Source organism: Rana temporaria, chromosome 3, assembly GCF_905171775.1.
Source record: "Rana temporaria chromosome 3, aRanTem1.1, whole genome shotgun sequence".
NCBI lineage: Eukaryota > Metazoa > Chordata > Amphibia > Anura > Ranidae > Rana > Rana temporaria.
The window spans coordinates 388948134-388963420 of record NC_053491.1 but is presented as its reverse complement, the minus strand read 5'-3'; the positions used below and the strand labels follow the sequence as shown (position 1 = coordinate 388963420).

Sequence of the window (15287 nt, the reverse complement as noted above, 5' to 3'; positions counted from 1 at the left end):
GCATGGCTTTATAATGATAAAGGTAAATTTTTATTTAAATCCACTTGCTTGCATCTCCACAAGGTCATCAATTGTCACCACTGTGCCATCAATTGTCAAACGCAGCCACTGTGCCATCAATTGTCACCACTGTGCCATGCCATCAAATGCAGTCACTGTGCTATGCCATCAAACGCAGCCACTGTGCCATCAATTCGCACCACTGTGCCATGCCATCAAACGCAGCCACTGTGCCATGCCATCAAATGCAGCCACTGTGCCATGCCATCTAAGCATTCGGAAGCCGACTACAGCCTGAGGGCTGTACTCGGAAAGCCTATCAAAACCGCTGGCTCTGATAGGCACTTCCATACAGCCAACCAGCTGCCGTTATTCAGGTGGCCGGCGCTCTAGTTCCGGCCATCTGAATTAGACCAGCGGCAGCGGCGACAATAACATAGATTAATGCAATGCAATGAATCTATGTTATTAGTCAGTGGCAGTGCGGAGCCAGAGGGGGCGGCGCTCCAGCGCCCTCTATGGACGAACCGCCACTGGTGGGCAGTGGAGTTCTTGAGCAAGTCTCTTCTGCAGTCTGCACTTGTATGGGAACCCTAAAATAATTACTGTATGGTGATATAAGCATCCATGTTTGCCTATGTGAACCATGATGTCCTTGCAGCTGTTCTCAGCACACAAACAAGGTATCCTGTTAATCTGATGCTGTAAGCTGCAGCCTCTGAAAAGTCGCCGCGGTTTGACCCCAAGCAAATCATCCTGGCCAGCCAATGGGGCTGGGCCTCTGTTCCTGAATTCCAAAATATGCTTTGTTCTGTTTGATCATCAAATAGCTTTTGTCTAGTGGCACACAAGGACTAGCAGCTGCGCCCTACCAAGCTGCTACAACCTTAGTGATTTCTACTATCAGTCTAAAGCCTCGTACACACGACCGAGGAACTCGATGGGTGAAACACATCGTTTTCCTCGTCGAGTTCCTTGTTAGGCTGTCAAGGAACTCGACAAGGCAAGTTTCTCCATTCCCGTCGAGGAAAAAGAAGACGGGATCCTCTACAGTTTCCTCGTCGAAAAATGTACACACGACCGGTTTCCTCTGCAAGATCACCAGATGAAAATAAAGGAGAAAAGTTTTAAGTCTAGTTTTAAGATAAGCTAGATGTACCTTAGTGCAATCTACACAGTAAGGTAAACACCTTCTGCATGCAGCTTCCCCTGCAGCCCCCCTAAATACATACAAGTCTGATCTCAATCCAGCGATGTGTATGAGAGCCAAGGCTCTCTTAGTCCTCTCCCTCATCATTGGCTCCCGCTGTTGTCAATCACAGCCAGTGACACGGTGGGGGACAGGGCGCAGGAGCAAGAACGCACGAGTTCCCCCATAACAAGTGGCTTGCTATAGGGGCATTCAGTGGGCTGAAGTAGCCAGGAGCACCGGCAGCTGAAGACCCAAGAAGTGATGGATTGGGGCTGCTCGCTGCAAAATCATTTTAGGAGGTAAATTAATGACACTCTGTTCAAGGAGGGTGCTGGTTTCTAATAAGAAAGCACAGCACTATCTATCTGTTTCCTAGCAGACGGTATCTTTGCTAGAAAAGGAGAACAGTGATTTGTCCCTCCTTTCTGTAATTTATTTCTACTTTATATCCTCCCATTTATAGCAAAACAACAACTTTTTAGCTCAATTGCTCCATTTAGCTGAAGGAAATACCCCATACTTCTGTGTATGGAGGACCATATGACTCATTCCGTGTGATTTTTCTGGACCAATAAGCTCTGACACATAGGGAGCCCATTGCCCTGTGTAGGCTATGACTGTGGTTACTCGTACCTCACACGGGACTATTTTTTCACTCTGGTGAACAGAGAAGTTAGGGAGCGAAAGAAAAGGAAATACTGTTTATGAAGGAATACATTTTAGTAAACCTGTTGGGAAAAGCATAGATTCACTTTAAGCACAGCAGTTATAAAAAAGAGACTTTATCTTGCATAACGCTCTATAACTGCTGGCTGTAAAAAGTAAATATATTATATGAATTGCAGTAGTTCCTAGTTAGCTGATTATAAGTAAAAAAATATATATTTTTTAACAGTGAACATAATAACTAACCAAAATATACATTCAAATCACTGTATATTCCCTTTAAATGCATTAGCAGTAATCTTTTCAAATCTATGTGCAACTGTCCTCCAAAACTACGCACAGCAGATCTTCGGAGAGTTAAAAAGGCCAAACATAAATGCATAGTGAATTATTTTATGTTTGGTAATTGGCTGACTGCACAGGAATTTGAGGAACCACAAAATAAATGTGGGATTAGTCAGAGGACAGACCATTAACTTTGACTGATCCAGCAGTTGGTTCCATCCTCACTTCAGTATTGGAAGTGTGCAGGTAGCTGACAAGGAGTGTGGGGCCACTGAGGATAAACAATGACCTTGTGGTTGGGTGGTCAGCCTCTGGGGAGTCACTTGTTCTTCTGCAGCTCTTCAATCTATCATCTGCTTTAATAGTGTTTCCAATTGATCTGGAATGCAGATCTGTGTGGTGTACCACGTGCAGCACGCCCGTTCTAATGCTGTCATCGCAGGGAAGAGCAGAAAAAGGAGGGAGTGACCACAGCCTATTTACCACTTAATGTTAATCCAAAATATCCAATATTACTCTGTGGTCATAGAGGCGATGTATTGTCACAGGTGTGGCCATTCTGCTTTTTTCCATTTGATTTTCATGTGTAAGGTTAATAGTGAGTGTGTTGGGGTGGGGGGGTGATTTGATTTTTTTAACAAATTGGAGAGAGGAGTAGATTTTTTAAAAAAGGGGAAATGTACGTTTTACCTCTTTGTAAATAAACATCTCAGTGCCGGTTCACGCAGGGGCAGCACGACTTGCCGCACAACTCGGCAAGGCGATCTACACATGACTTCAGAGGCGACTAGCAAAATGACTTCTGAAGTCGTCCCAAAGTCATACAGGAACCTTTTTCTAAGTCGGAGCGACTTGAATCGCTCCTATTAGAACGGTTCCATAGTACAGAACTGAGCGCGACATGTCAGGCAGCTAAATCGCCGGACAAGTCGCCCCTGTGTGAACCAGCACTAAATCTTCTGAGGTTGGTGAACAAAAAGGAGAAGAGTATCGTTTACATTTTGAGGATTTATCTTAAATTATTCTTGTTAGGTTCTAAACTATTGTAAACCAGCTACATTAATAAAATACAAGCACTTAGGTTCTTGTACATATCCTCGATCGTCTTCAGAAGCACCTTGGGAACCCGAAAACCCAGAGGGGTTTATTAGCAAAGAAGAATAGAGTTCTCTTCTACCATTTGTTTTTTCTTATTGGTCCATTACTGTGATGGGCGGCTATTACGGCAATTGAACAGTAAGAGAGGAGATATCTCTCAATTTCACCAGCAGCTATTGGAATTTGCATTTTCAAGTGTCTCATGTAGTGGGGTTCCTAGCTGCTCATGAAGTTTTGGGAGATAGGCGCAGGTCCTCAGGCTGCACCCAATTTTTTCAAGTAGACAGTTTATCATGGCTTTAGGAAACTAAGAGGTGTGCTTTATAATTAGAGACTTAAACACACAGAAATAAAACTCCATTGCATTCAATATAGATCAGTACAGACAAATTCTGTGGGCAGTGGTTGCATTTTCCAGTGATGTATTGCTTTAAAATGAGTGCAGGCCAAAGTGTGTGTCTGTATAGTCCTGTCTCATTTCTTCTGCTCCCCAGGCTCTCTCATAAGTCATAAGAGACATCATAAGTGTTGAAGAGACATGAGAAATTCTAAACAGATAGACTATGGGATTGATTTACTTACAGTGCAAAATCTGGTGCAGCTGTGCATGGTAGCCAATCAGCTTCTAACTTCAGCTTGTTCAATTAGGATTTGACAATCCCGTGCAACGCCCGGGGACAATTGGGGAGGGTAGCTGGTGGTTCTCCCACTCCCTCCCCACACAACCCCCTGGGGGCCAACCTCCCACTTTCCCCCCTCTTTCTCTCCACCCCCTACTCGGTGCTCTCCTTTTTCCTCTTATTTTCCACCCCCCCCCCCTCTTCACATATCAATCTCACACAAGGAAAGAGTTGGAGTAGTAAGCCGATCTGAGGTCGGACACTACCCATCTTTTTTACATGACCTATAGTACAACCATTTACTACCTTATGCTCTCTTACATGGCCCCCATCCCATAATAGCACTAATGGGTTTATAATGCACTGCTGCAATCATTCTCTACTTAAATATGCCTTGTCAAAACTTCAGAGAACTCTGGGGATTTTATGTTCAGACCTATTACGGCAGGGGTGCCCAACCAGTGGCCCGGGGGCCACATGTGGCCCGCGGAGCCCTCTGATGTGGCCCGCAACCTCCTGCTCTGGGATGGAATAGAATACTGTTATTAAAGGTCAGTTTATTACTAAAATTAGTGTATATATGGGCATATCTATGCTGCAGTGGTTACTGGGCTGCTTTCCAACTAATCCGCAGATACAGAGCAGCGCACCTGTGGGTTACCTGTACTGAGCCACAGAATTCTTTTATTACCTGCAAGTTTGGTGAGCTTTGTAAAAGTGCACCAAACCTGTAGAATATAATAGAAGTCTATTGCAAAGTGCAGAAAAGCCAAAAGGTACACTTCGTTGCACCCACGGTGCGGGTAAACCGCTGCGCATCCGTTTGAACGCAGCCACGGTCCCCTTTCACACAGTCAGTCCGACCCAATTGGACCCTCCATTCACCTCCAAGGAGTGGCAGATGTAAACCAACTTGTCTCCTACCTCCAATTCGATCCGGCTGTGTCTGTGTCTGCTCAGCATATGCAGAGTGGACATGGACCTGCCATCCGCCCCCTCCACTGATTGTGGCCCGCGACCAGTTACCAAGTCGGTTAAGTGGCCCTCGCGCTTCAAAAGGTTGGGCACCCCTGTATTACGGTATATGCGTATTGGGCACTGGTTTGTTTCTTTACAAGTGACATACCTTGTTTTAACCAAGTATATTTGTTTACACATGTTTGTTATTGTACTTTCTGTAACGCCTATGAAAATTTTCAATAAAATTTTTTTGTGAAAAAAAAGATTTGACAAAAAAATAATCTGGAAGCTGATTGGCTAATATGCACAGCTGCACCAGATTTTACATTCTCCAGTTATAGTAAATCAACTCTAAACAGTTTTAGACACAGTTTTGGTACTCACCATAAAATCCCATTCTCTGAGTTCATTGACGGACACAAACTTTCTTCTTTAATCTTGACCAAATGGAGTTTTATAGCACCATCTACAGGAGTAGGACACTAAGCAGAAAAAAACTCAGCCCCTCCTATGGACAGTCCTTCTGGTATAAAACCCCTCAATCTGCCATAGGCAAACCAGTTAGTGACAAAGCAATGTTAGAAGCAGAAACAGTAAAGGAGGAGTTGGGTGCTGTGTCCGTCAATGAACTCAGTGAAAGGGATTTTACGGTGAGTAACAAATCATTTACATATTATCTTACGTTCATTGGCAGACACAGCTTTTCTTCTTTAATCTTGGCCAAATAGAAATGTTCCCAAACAGTGCCACATCGAGGGGTGGTCAAAAAAATCTCAAGAACAGCTAGGCAAACCAGCCCATGCTGGGAACCCCCCGATGGGACTGTACCAAAAACAAACAAAAAAGCTTGTGGAACCAATGGTCCCAGCAGGGAACTACATCCTAACTCCTGAACACTAGACAGAGCAACTGGTTTGATCATGGCAGAGTAAGGGGTTTTATACCAGAAGGACTGCTCATAGGAGGGGCCGAGTTTTGTCTGCCTATTGTCCTACTCCAGTAGGTGGTGCTATAAAACCTCATTTGGTCAAGAATAAAAAGAACGGCTGTGTCCGTCAATGGACGTAAGAGACATCAAGATTCAACAAAATCACTATGCCACAATAACCGTAAGTCAACTAATGACAATAAACCATGTAATTGTCTTACAAAGCTCATACAGGTTTAGGGCATTAGGTCATTGTTTCTGACTCTTTCTGTACCTGAAATTTGATAACTTATAATTTCCATTTATAAAGACAACTGTTTGTAATGATAGCATTGTTAAAAAAACAGTTGTTAGTGGACCTTAAGGTTTTTTTGTTTTTTTTAAAAAAGCTGGAAAATATTTCAATTCTATTGGTCATCAAACATTCATTTGTTCTTCAGTTCATAAAGTATTTTGAATTTTCATAAAATCTTGGCCAGCTTAAAAATATAGGATAAATTAGTTTAATTAATGGAGGACTGGAATTGTTTGGCCTAGAAGGCAACTACAATAAAGTGACCTTTTAGAGTGGATTGCTATGGGCTAAATAAATAAAATGCACAATGTATAATAGGTATGGTGAAAGGTGGGTGTTCCTGAAGGATATTTACTGTATATGTTTATTGTGATACACCTTTTCACAGCTTCCAGGAAGGCTCCTAGCATTAGATAGCATGATATCTCAGAGGCCTCGTACACAATCAGAATCTCAACGAGTTCCTTGTTAGGCTTGTCGAGATTCTTGACAAGCTTTCTCTGCGTACACGCTGTCAAGACAAAATCTCGTCGTTCTCAAACGCGGTGACGTACAACACGTACGACGGCACTATAAAGGGGAAGTTACATTCCATTGGCGCCACCCTTGGGGCTGCTTTTGCTAATCTCATGTTACTGCGTGTTAAGTAAAAGTTTGGTGAGAGATGATTTGCTCTTTTCAGTCTGTTACAGCGTGACGAATGTGCTATCTCCATTACAAATGCTACTTTTACCGAAGGTGCGCTCCCGTCTCATAATTTATTCTGAGAATGCGTGCGTTTCTAAGCATACACACAAATGTGTTTCTCCTCGTAAACCAGCCCGACGAGAAACACGACGAGGAAATTGAGACTCCCGACGAGAAAAAAGAGAACTTGTTCTCTTTTTTTCTCGTCGAGTTCCACGACAGTTTTCTTGACAAAAAACATACACACAACCGTTTTCCTCAGCAAAAAAGCTCTGCCAGCATTTTTCTTGATGGATTTTGTCGAGGAAAACTGTTGTGTGTACGAGGCCAGAGCCACATAGTAAGTTGGTTCTGGAAAACTTTCCTTTGCCAAACATGGTAATTGGAGGTCTGTATGGGGAACGGGTAACTAGGTAATGCCATCATGTGGCGCTGACTTTGGGTCCTACTCTGATTGATGTATAATTGGTGAAGTGGCACCAGAAAAACATAGCTCATTAGTACTGGCCAAGAGCATAAATGTGTGGAGTTGTAATGCAGGGCCCATATAATTTATGTATGACCCTTAAAGTGGAGGTTCACCCGGAAATGAACATTTTTACCCTTAGATTGATGCTCATTTTGTCTAGGGGAATCGGCTAGGCCTCCGACGGTCGCATCTACCGCGTCACGATTTTCCGAAAGTAGTCGAACATCGGTGCGCAGGCGCCGTATAGAGCCGCACCGACATTTGGCTTCTTTCGGCTACTCGTGATGCGATAGATGCGATCGTCGGAAGCCTGTCGGAAGACTGTCAATCAAAAAGGAACGCCCAGTCCCGAAGACCATACCCGGAAGCGGCGGAGAAGATCGCTCTCTAAAACGGTAAGTACTGCTTCGATTTTAAAAAAACTAGCCGATTCCCCTAGACAAAATGAGCATCAATCTAATGTTAAAATTTTTTTTTAGGGTGAACTCCCGCTTTAAGATTTTTTTACATGTTACACATATGCAGAAATGTGCTAAATTCTGAATGCTAATAAGAATGTAGTTAATTGCAACAGTGTATTCTGCAATGTAGGGGTTAACACACAGTAGAGTTTGATGACATAAGACCTAGCTGCAGAAAGCATAGGCTGTAACAGTGCTCTCTCTAGTGGGCAGATTGTGGTACTACCAAAGCTAAACAATAGCTGGCCTACTTTTGAGGCTGAAAAGACAACCTTTGATACCCAGAGCCTGCTGTGACTGCCGGGCTACAGCCACTGAGCAACAACACATATCTGTGAAAAATTATACAAAGTAAACTCAGGACATTGGCCACTGGAACCTGTTGGATTGGAGTAAAACATTTAAGTACTGTATGGATTTTGGTTATCGTGGGCAAGATTTTATTTTAGACTTTTATTGAATATGCTGCAATACAGTACATTTCAATACCTGATTGCAGGTGCAAAGGATCCAAAACTGCAAAAAATATGTTTTTCATTTTCTTTTTAATTAACGATTCTATGTTGTTTACAGTAGGCTGGAATTGTGATCTGGGGCCACAGTCATGGCCAGTCTGCCCAGTCCACAGCTGGACTGGCCATAAGAACTTGATATTCCTTCTAATGGCTGACAACAGTGATAAGTTGTCACAGTTCAGTGACAAAGTTACTTTAAATACAGCATTCCTAGTATTCTGTATATATTAGCTTATTGTGAGTAACATTATACATAGAGAGGCAGATTTGTCACCAATAAAATCAGGAGATAGGAGGTCGATCATTGCTCAGCAGCCCTAATGGTGGACACTGTGCAGCTTTACTCCCTCTACATTGTGGAAAAGTCCTAAAATAGTCTTGAACTAGAAATATTAGCACAGGGTCATTATTCAAAAACCAACACTTTTAGGACTGTGTGTCTCCTGTTTCCCTTGGTTAAATCCGCTGGCCCCTACATCACCGCTGTGTCCTGTAGTAACACAGGGGGCAGCAGTAGGAACCACTGAATGCAGTGGGGGGGGGAGATTAAGGGGTTAATTTACTAAAGGCAAATAGACTGCAGTTGCTCCAGAGCTTAGTAAATGAGGTAAAGTTTTTTTCCTATAAAAATAACAAACATGTTATACTTACCTGCTCTGTGCAGTGGATTTGCACAGGGCAGCCTGGATCCTCCTCTTCTCGGTTCCCTCTTTGGCACTCCCGGCCCCTCCCTCCTGTTGAGTGCCCCCACAGCAAGCAGCTTGCTATGGGGGCACCCGAGCTGAGTCACAACTCCGTATGTCCATTCAGACAGGGAGGGACTCCCGACCCGGCCCCTGCCCCCTCTCTCCCCTGATTGACTAGCTGACCTTGATTGACAGCAGCGGGAGCCAATGGCGCCACTGCTATGTCTCAGCCTATCAGGAGGGAGAATCTCGGACATCTGAGACACTCATTAACGTCACTGGACAGAGAGGGACCTCAGGTAAGTATTAGGGGGGCTGAGGCACACAGAATGCACTAAGATAAAAAAAAAACTTCTGCCTTTCACTCTGCAAATAATACTGTACCTAATCACATGCATGGAAAAATTTAAAAAAAAACAGCATTTTTGCTTGCACATGATTGTGATACCATCTAAGTGTGCATCATCAGCCTCATATAGACACAATACCCATGAGGGGTGATCAGCTGTGTTGTCAGGGAGTATCGGCTATACATGGTCCTACGTGCTCATTATACCCTGACGAAGCCACTGCCCATTGGTCCATCCCTGATCCTGTTATTGCTATAATGTGATTATTGTACGTATCCCTGTTTAGATCACTCAGAAGGGAAGCAGGTATGTAAGCACCTGAGTAACTCATTCCAAACTCGATAAAACATTCTAACCAGAAAAACAACTTGTGTCATATAATACCTATAACAGCTGTGCATGTGTAGTGTCAGTTTCTGTGTTTATCTATTGCGTTACATGTCTTATTGTCTTTCTTCTCATTGGGGCTTATTGGCAAAGGTTTATAGGGATATATCAGTTCTTACAGTTTCTAATTAGTCTGACAATGTCATAATTATAAAGTTGCCTGGTTTACTTTTCACCATTGTTTATTATTGCAACTTTCCTTTTAAAACTTCCATACATTTGAGATCATTTTGCTGTTAAAATTGGTAGACCGATAAAAGGCAGCAAAATATTTATTTTATCGTTTCTTAACCAGACCTCTTGTGCATTTCAAAAAGCAGTGAAGAGCAATATATATATATATATGTATAGTTTCTTATATTAACATTTGAGAAAATGGAAGAGGCATATCAAACTAATAAATGCATATATATTGTTTATTTTCAGATCATCTGGTCCAAAAAGACTGAAACGTCAGGCATATTTTTACTTCATTGTAAGTATGAGGTTACTTGAAAATGATTTGATTATTCTTGACTTTTTTTTTTCCTTTGCTTCTGAAATATACAGTACATATTTGCTATTATGGTGAATTAATTTAAAGAGAACCTGCCATGGAAACTGCCAATGCTGACATAATTTTGAAGTTGCAGGCTTCTGGGCTTCCATTCTTGTGCTTTTGTGACATCTTCAATATTTCTATCCTGGCAGTTACCATTTAAAGATATACTAGGCTAAGTTTACCTTTGTTCAGCTCCCCTTTATACCAACATAGCATTAATGTATATGTTTTGCAAAAATAAAACAGCTTTTCATTTATTCCACACACGCTTACCTCACTGTCTTCGTGGCTGTTAAAAAACACTGCTCCATTACTTCTGCTTTACTTCCTGGACAGACTTTAGGTCATGACACAGGAAGGAGTTGACCAGCTGAGGGTAGATGATGCAGAGTGGGTGCTAATGAAATCAGCTGGTCAACTACTTCCTGTGTCATAACCTAAAGTCTGTCCAGGAAGTAAGGCATAAGTAATGGAATGGTGTTTTTAAACAGCTATGAAGTGAGTGAGGTAAGCATGTGCAGAAAAAATGAAAAGCTGTTTTATTTTTGCAAATAAGTACATTAATGCTATATTGATACATAGGGGAGCTGGAATTTAGAGGGAAAAAATAGGTGAACTCATTCTTTAATTAACTGCTTCACAAAAGTTTATTATGCATTTAATATCTATGAAAGTATGACATTTTTGCATCAACATTTTATTTAGTTATGTTTGGATATTCTTAAAGGTTGACTTGCATTTTAAAATGTCAGCCTATCCAAAACAAATATTTGAGTTTTGGGCGGATGTCTGCAGGTTGAATTACCCACTAGCATCCAAAATCTCTGAAAGCTTCACCTGTGAAAACCATTACAAGTAGTAATTTTTATCTTGTTTCCATTTGGCAGGATCATCAGGTATTATTATAATGAAAGCTGCAGATTTAATAAAAAAATAAAATGTACTTAAGTTTATGCATTATTATGCATTATATATATGCAAGTGTCAAATAAGTGGTAGAGAGAGACCTTTTGAATGGATGTTTACACGCCTATATTATTATATGTTTTTACATATTTTTGAGATGAATTACATTTAATATATATATATAAATATATATATATATATATATATATATATATATATATATATATATATATATATATATATATAATTTATTTATTTATTTTATTCACTTATTAGTTCTGGTGCTGTCATGGTCGTATTTGTACATCAAGGCAAATTACAAATGCCTTTTCCCTGTGATTTTCTCTTTAAAGACCCTTCAAATGACAAATACAGTAAATACATGTTGATCTGCAAGAAGTGCACTCAGCTCTTAGACCACTGTTGTCAGCCCACAAAAGAAGATTAAGTGGTTTCGACCCTGTACCGTTGTGCTATGCTAAAATACTAAAGGCCCTTCATACACAACCTAAATTTCAGAAAATTCTTTTGTTGCTTTGCATGAAATTCAAGCCATGGCTGGCCCTGTAAGCACCACCCAGCTTGAGAAAGGTCGATTTAAAAATTGAAAAAGTCAGGAGGAAAATGAAAATGTTCAGCATGCATCCCCTCTTCGACCGCCCCTCTGATAGTGGGCGGGGGATCCTCTTCCTGTACCTACTGTCACAATTTGAAAGCAGCGTGACCACGCGGGCTCCACCCACATGGCAACGTCATTCACCCACTGTTTCCGGTGACCGAATAGACTACAACTACCATCAGCCATTGCAGATGACAGCTTGTAGTTCTTAATGAACTGCAATGGCGCTTGTGAGCACTCTTGTTGTTCATTGATCTTTTCTGCTCTCAAGTAACTGCCTGCCCTTTTTAAATGGTATGGGCAGACGGCTATCCTGAGAGTTTGCAGGAGCCTAGCATTGTACCCCCAATCTGCAAAAAAAAATAAAAAATATTGCATTTATTAATTTATTTCAAAAGGTGAGTTTATCCTTCATATTGCATTACAGGGACATACTGCAGGATCTGTAGATGGCAAACCTTTTCTATAGGAAAATAACTGGTTAATGATTTTAACAATACCCAGAGGTAATTAAATAATATATCACTTTTTTTTTCCAAACGTCTTATAGGAGGAATCATAGCCTTTGGGTAACGTATTAACAGCCAGTCTGAACCTGCTTTCGAGGAAAACTAGAGGTGAATTAAATCATTTCTATGAAACCCTGCAGGTGTGCAGTGTGATAATCTGATAATGTATGCAGTGAAGATTCCTGATAATGATACAGATCTTCTCAGTATTGTGGTATTATAAACGTTACCTGTCTGTCCTATTCATTCTGCACAGCCTTTTATAACCTCTTCATGCCATTTTGTTTCCTACAAGCCTGGTACTAAGTGATCCCTCGTCCTGAGGCTGACTGTCCTTTGGGGTGAGGTAGTAGGTTGTTTAGTTTTGGGGTCAAGCCCTAAGTGTCAGATAACTATACAATCTACTGTCTTTCCTGAAGTGGCTGTAATTTCTTCGATGGAGACTTCTTAATCATGGAGAGTCATTGTTTTGTTTTACTATTTTGCCTTTTGATTAATTGTTTTGTATGTAATCTCGTTTAAAATGATGGTGAACACTTTTCTTTACAGCAGGGAGATTTACTTTCAGGGGCATAGTGGGGGGAATATGATAATAAGCTAATGTGGCAAAGTGGGAAAATGTTAAGCCTGGTACACAGGCATAGCTCGGGGGGAGCCGTTGTACTAACTATCTGATGTTAGTACAACAATCTCCCCCTCTGAGCTTTTGGGGTTGATTTACTAAAGGCAAATAGACTGTGCACTTTGCAAAGTGCAGTTGACATCTGCAAGTGCAGTTGCTCCAGAGCTTACTAAATGAGGTAAAGCTTCACTTTGCAAAGAATACCCAATCATGTGCAATTAAAATAAAGAATAAAACAGCATTTTTGCTGAAAAATTATTGGATGATGGAAGTCAGCAGAATTTCTGCTCATTTACTAAGCTCTGGAGCAACTGCACCTGCAAAGAGCACAGTCTTTTTCACTTTAATAAATCAACCCCATTGTGTTCTGACAGAGGGACGGCCCCCTCCACCAGAACACACCTTCGGATAAGCAGAACTTTTACGATTATGCCCCTGCCATGCACAGGGGCTGAATGTCGGCCGGTTCTATAGAAACCACCTGCTATTCAGCCCTGTGTACAGGGCCGCAAAGTATAGTAAACTTTATGTGTATTGCTTCGGAATATGGTAGTAAGCTAGTCTTTTCACAGTGGCAATGGAATCTAATAATAACATTGAATCTATCAACTGTGGCAAGGTGAGAAAATGTTATGGTAAACTAACCTTTGCAGAATTTATTAGTAAAGTGGCCTTTAATCCCTGGGGCAAGGTGGGAAAATATAATCAAGAATTCTTTATCCACTGTGGCAATATAAGAGAATCTTATAGTACTAACGATTAGTTACTGTAGCAATATTGGAGAATGCTGTAGTACCGGCCTTTATTCCCTGTGGCAATAGGGGATAATAGATGTAGCACCCTGATGTTTAGGCAGGGTTGCTGGTAAATTTACCTGCCAGGTATAGTTGCCTTGGCCAATTGATAGGAGATCAATTGATTCCACCTTAATTCTGGAATTGCTGCACTTCTCTCTTCTGTCACTAGATGGCCGGGTATCTGGTGGCATTAGATAAGACAAGGGCATTGCAAGGACAAATTAGGAATAGATGGGGTATCTCAGCCAATGGGTCGGGATCTTTTTGGGTCCCTTGGCCTGCTGAGAGTGCCTATTCATTTGGGTGTGGTCAGGTGATCGGGGTTCTATGCCACCTGGACAGCTGTCTGGGTGGACATGTGTTGTACTGCCCCAGGCTGCTAGCCCTGAGCCTGAGGCCTATCCCGAGGACATCTGGCTGCTAAGCTGTCTAAGAGCCTATCCAGAAGCAAGAGAGCAGCGCAGGGTTGGGACTGCGGCTTGCAGTCCAACCAAAAGTGACAGTTCTGCCGGCTGGAGAGGCTATTGTGGTCGGAAGTAGAGGGGAAGCTGTCACCACTAAGGGACTATCCACCTTGCTACCAGGGACCACCGTGAGAGCTGAAGCAAGTACCAGAGCAGTATTCTCACCAAACGGGGACGGTGAAGAATTCAGCAGGTGTCAAACCAGGGACCCAGCCCACAGAAGTGATGCGTGCGGAGCAGTCTTGTGTGCCAAGCCAGGGACCAAGCAGGGCAGTGGGGTGACGCTTGAGGAGTATCTGTGAGTGCCAAGCTAGGGATCCAGCAGGGACGCAGGGGTGCCGCTTGATGAAGATACTCAGGGAGAAGATTGGAAAAGCTCAGGAGATCCAGTGGTAGTGGATCAGCGGGTCTAGGTGATAGACTGGGAGCTAAGTTGAGTGAAGATTGAAAGAGGAGATTGTGGAGGAAGTGAACCTTTGTTAGAAACTGTTCAAGATTGTTGCCATAGGAGACAGCGTGTCTACACATACAGATGTGGTGTCCGGCTGGGTGCCTTTCCCTGCATGGCTGTCTCTACCTATAGAAGTCTTGGAGTCTGCCAATTGGCATTGCATCCACTAAAGGGTGTCCTGGCCCTAACTCTCTTTCCCCCAGTTCTGTTTAAGAGAAAATAAATCTCTTTGCATTCAAGAAGTGTCTGGGGCCCATTAATCTACCTTACATTGCACCCACCATGCCTCGTAACCCACTCTACATAGAAGGATGTCAGCTGTCCCTAACTCTGGAGGTCACCATTAGGCCTGGAAAGGCCCGGGACTTGGCTACATATGTTAGTTATCTAACCTTTATCCCCAATATCAAGCTGCAGGGATACTATAGTAAACTTACATTTCTTCCCTGTAGCAAGTATGGATATGATGGCTAACTAACTTTTATTCGGTGTGGCAGTATAGGAGAATGTGATAGCAAAAAAAACTTTCTTTACAGTGGCAAGATGAAAGAATTAAAAAAAAATATTTCTCTGTGGTAATGTGGGAAATTGATATAGTACTAAACTTTATTCCCTGTGGCAAGGTTGGAGATTATAATATTAAAATATTTTTTATATACTGTAGCAATACGGAAGAATATTATAGTATTAATCTTTATTTCCTGGGGCAAGATGAACGAATATAATAATAGATTGATTATATCGTGAGAATGCTATAGTACTAACTTTTATTTACTGTG

At 41.9% G+C, this 15287-nt stretch overlaps 1 protein-coding gene across 3 annotated transcripts in view; it reads left to right on the top strand.

The window, feature by feature from the left end:
- LOC120932922 overlaps nt 1-12906 on the top strand; it is a 152273-nt gene extending 139367 nt beyond the window's left edge. The window contains exons 5-6 of one of the 3 annotated variants that reach the window (XM_040345784.1): nt 10026-10074; nt 12216-12906. In XM_040345784.1, the coding sequence (XP_040201718.1) occupies nt 10026-10074; nt 12216-12227 (61 nt within the window). In that variant the 3' untranslated portion in view covers nt 12228-12906. Of the gene's footprint in view, nt 1-10025; nt 10620-12215 lie in introns of those variants that run through there. The other 2 variants (XM_040345786.1, XM_040345782.1) reach the window with 2 other exon arrangements.
- Nucleotides 12907-15287: the final 2381 nt, after the last annotated feature.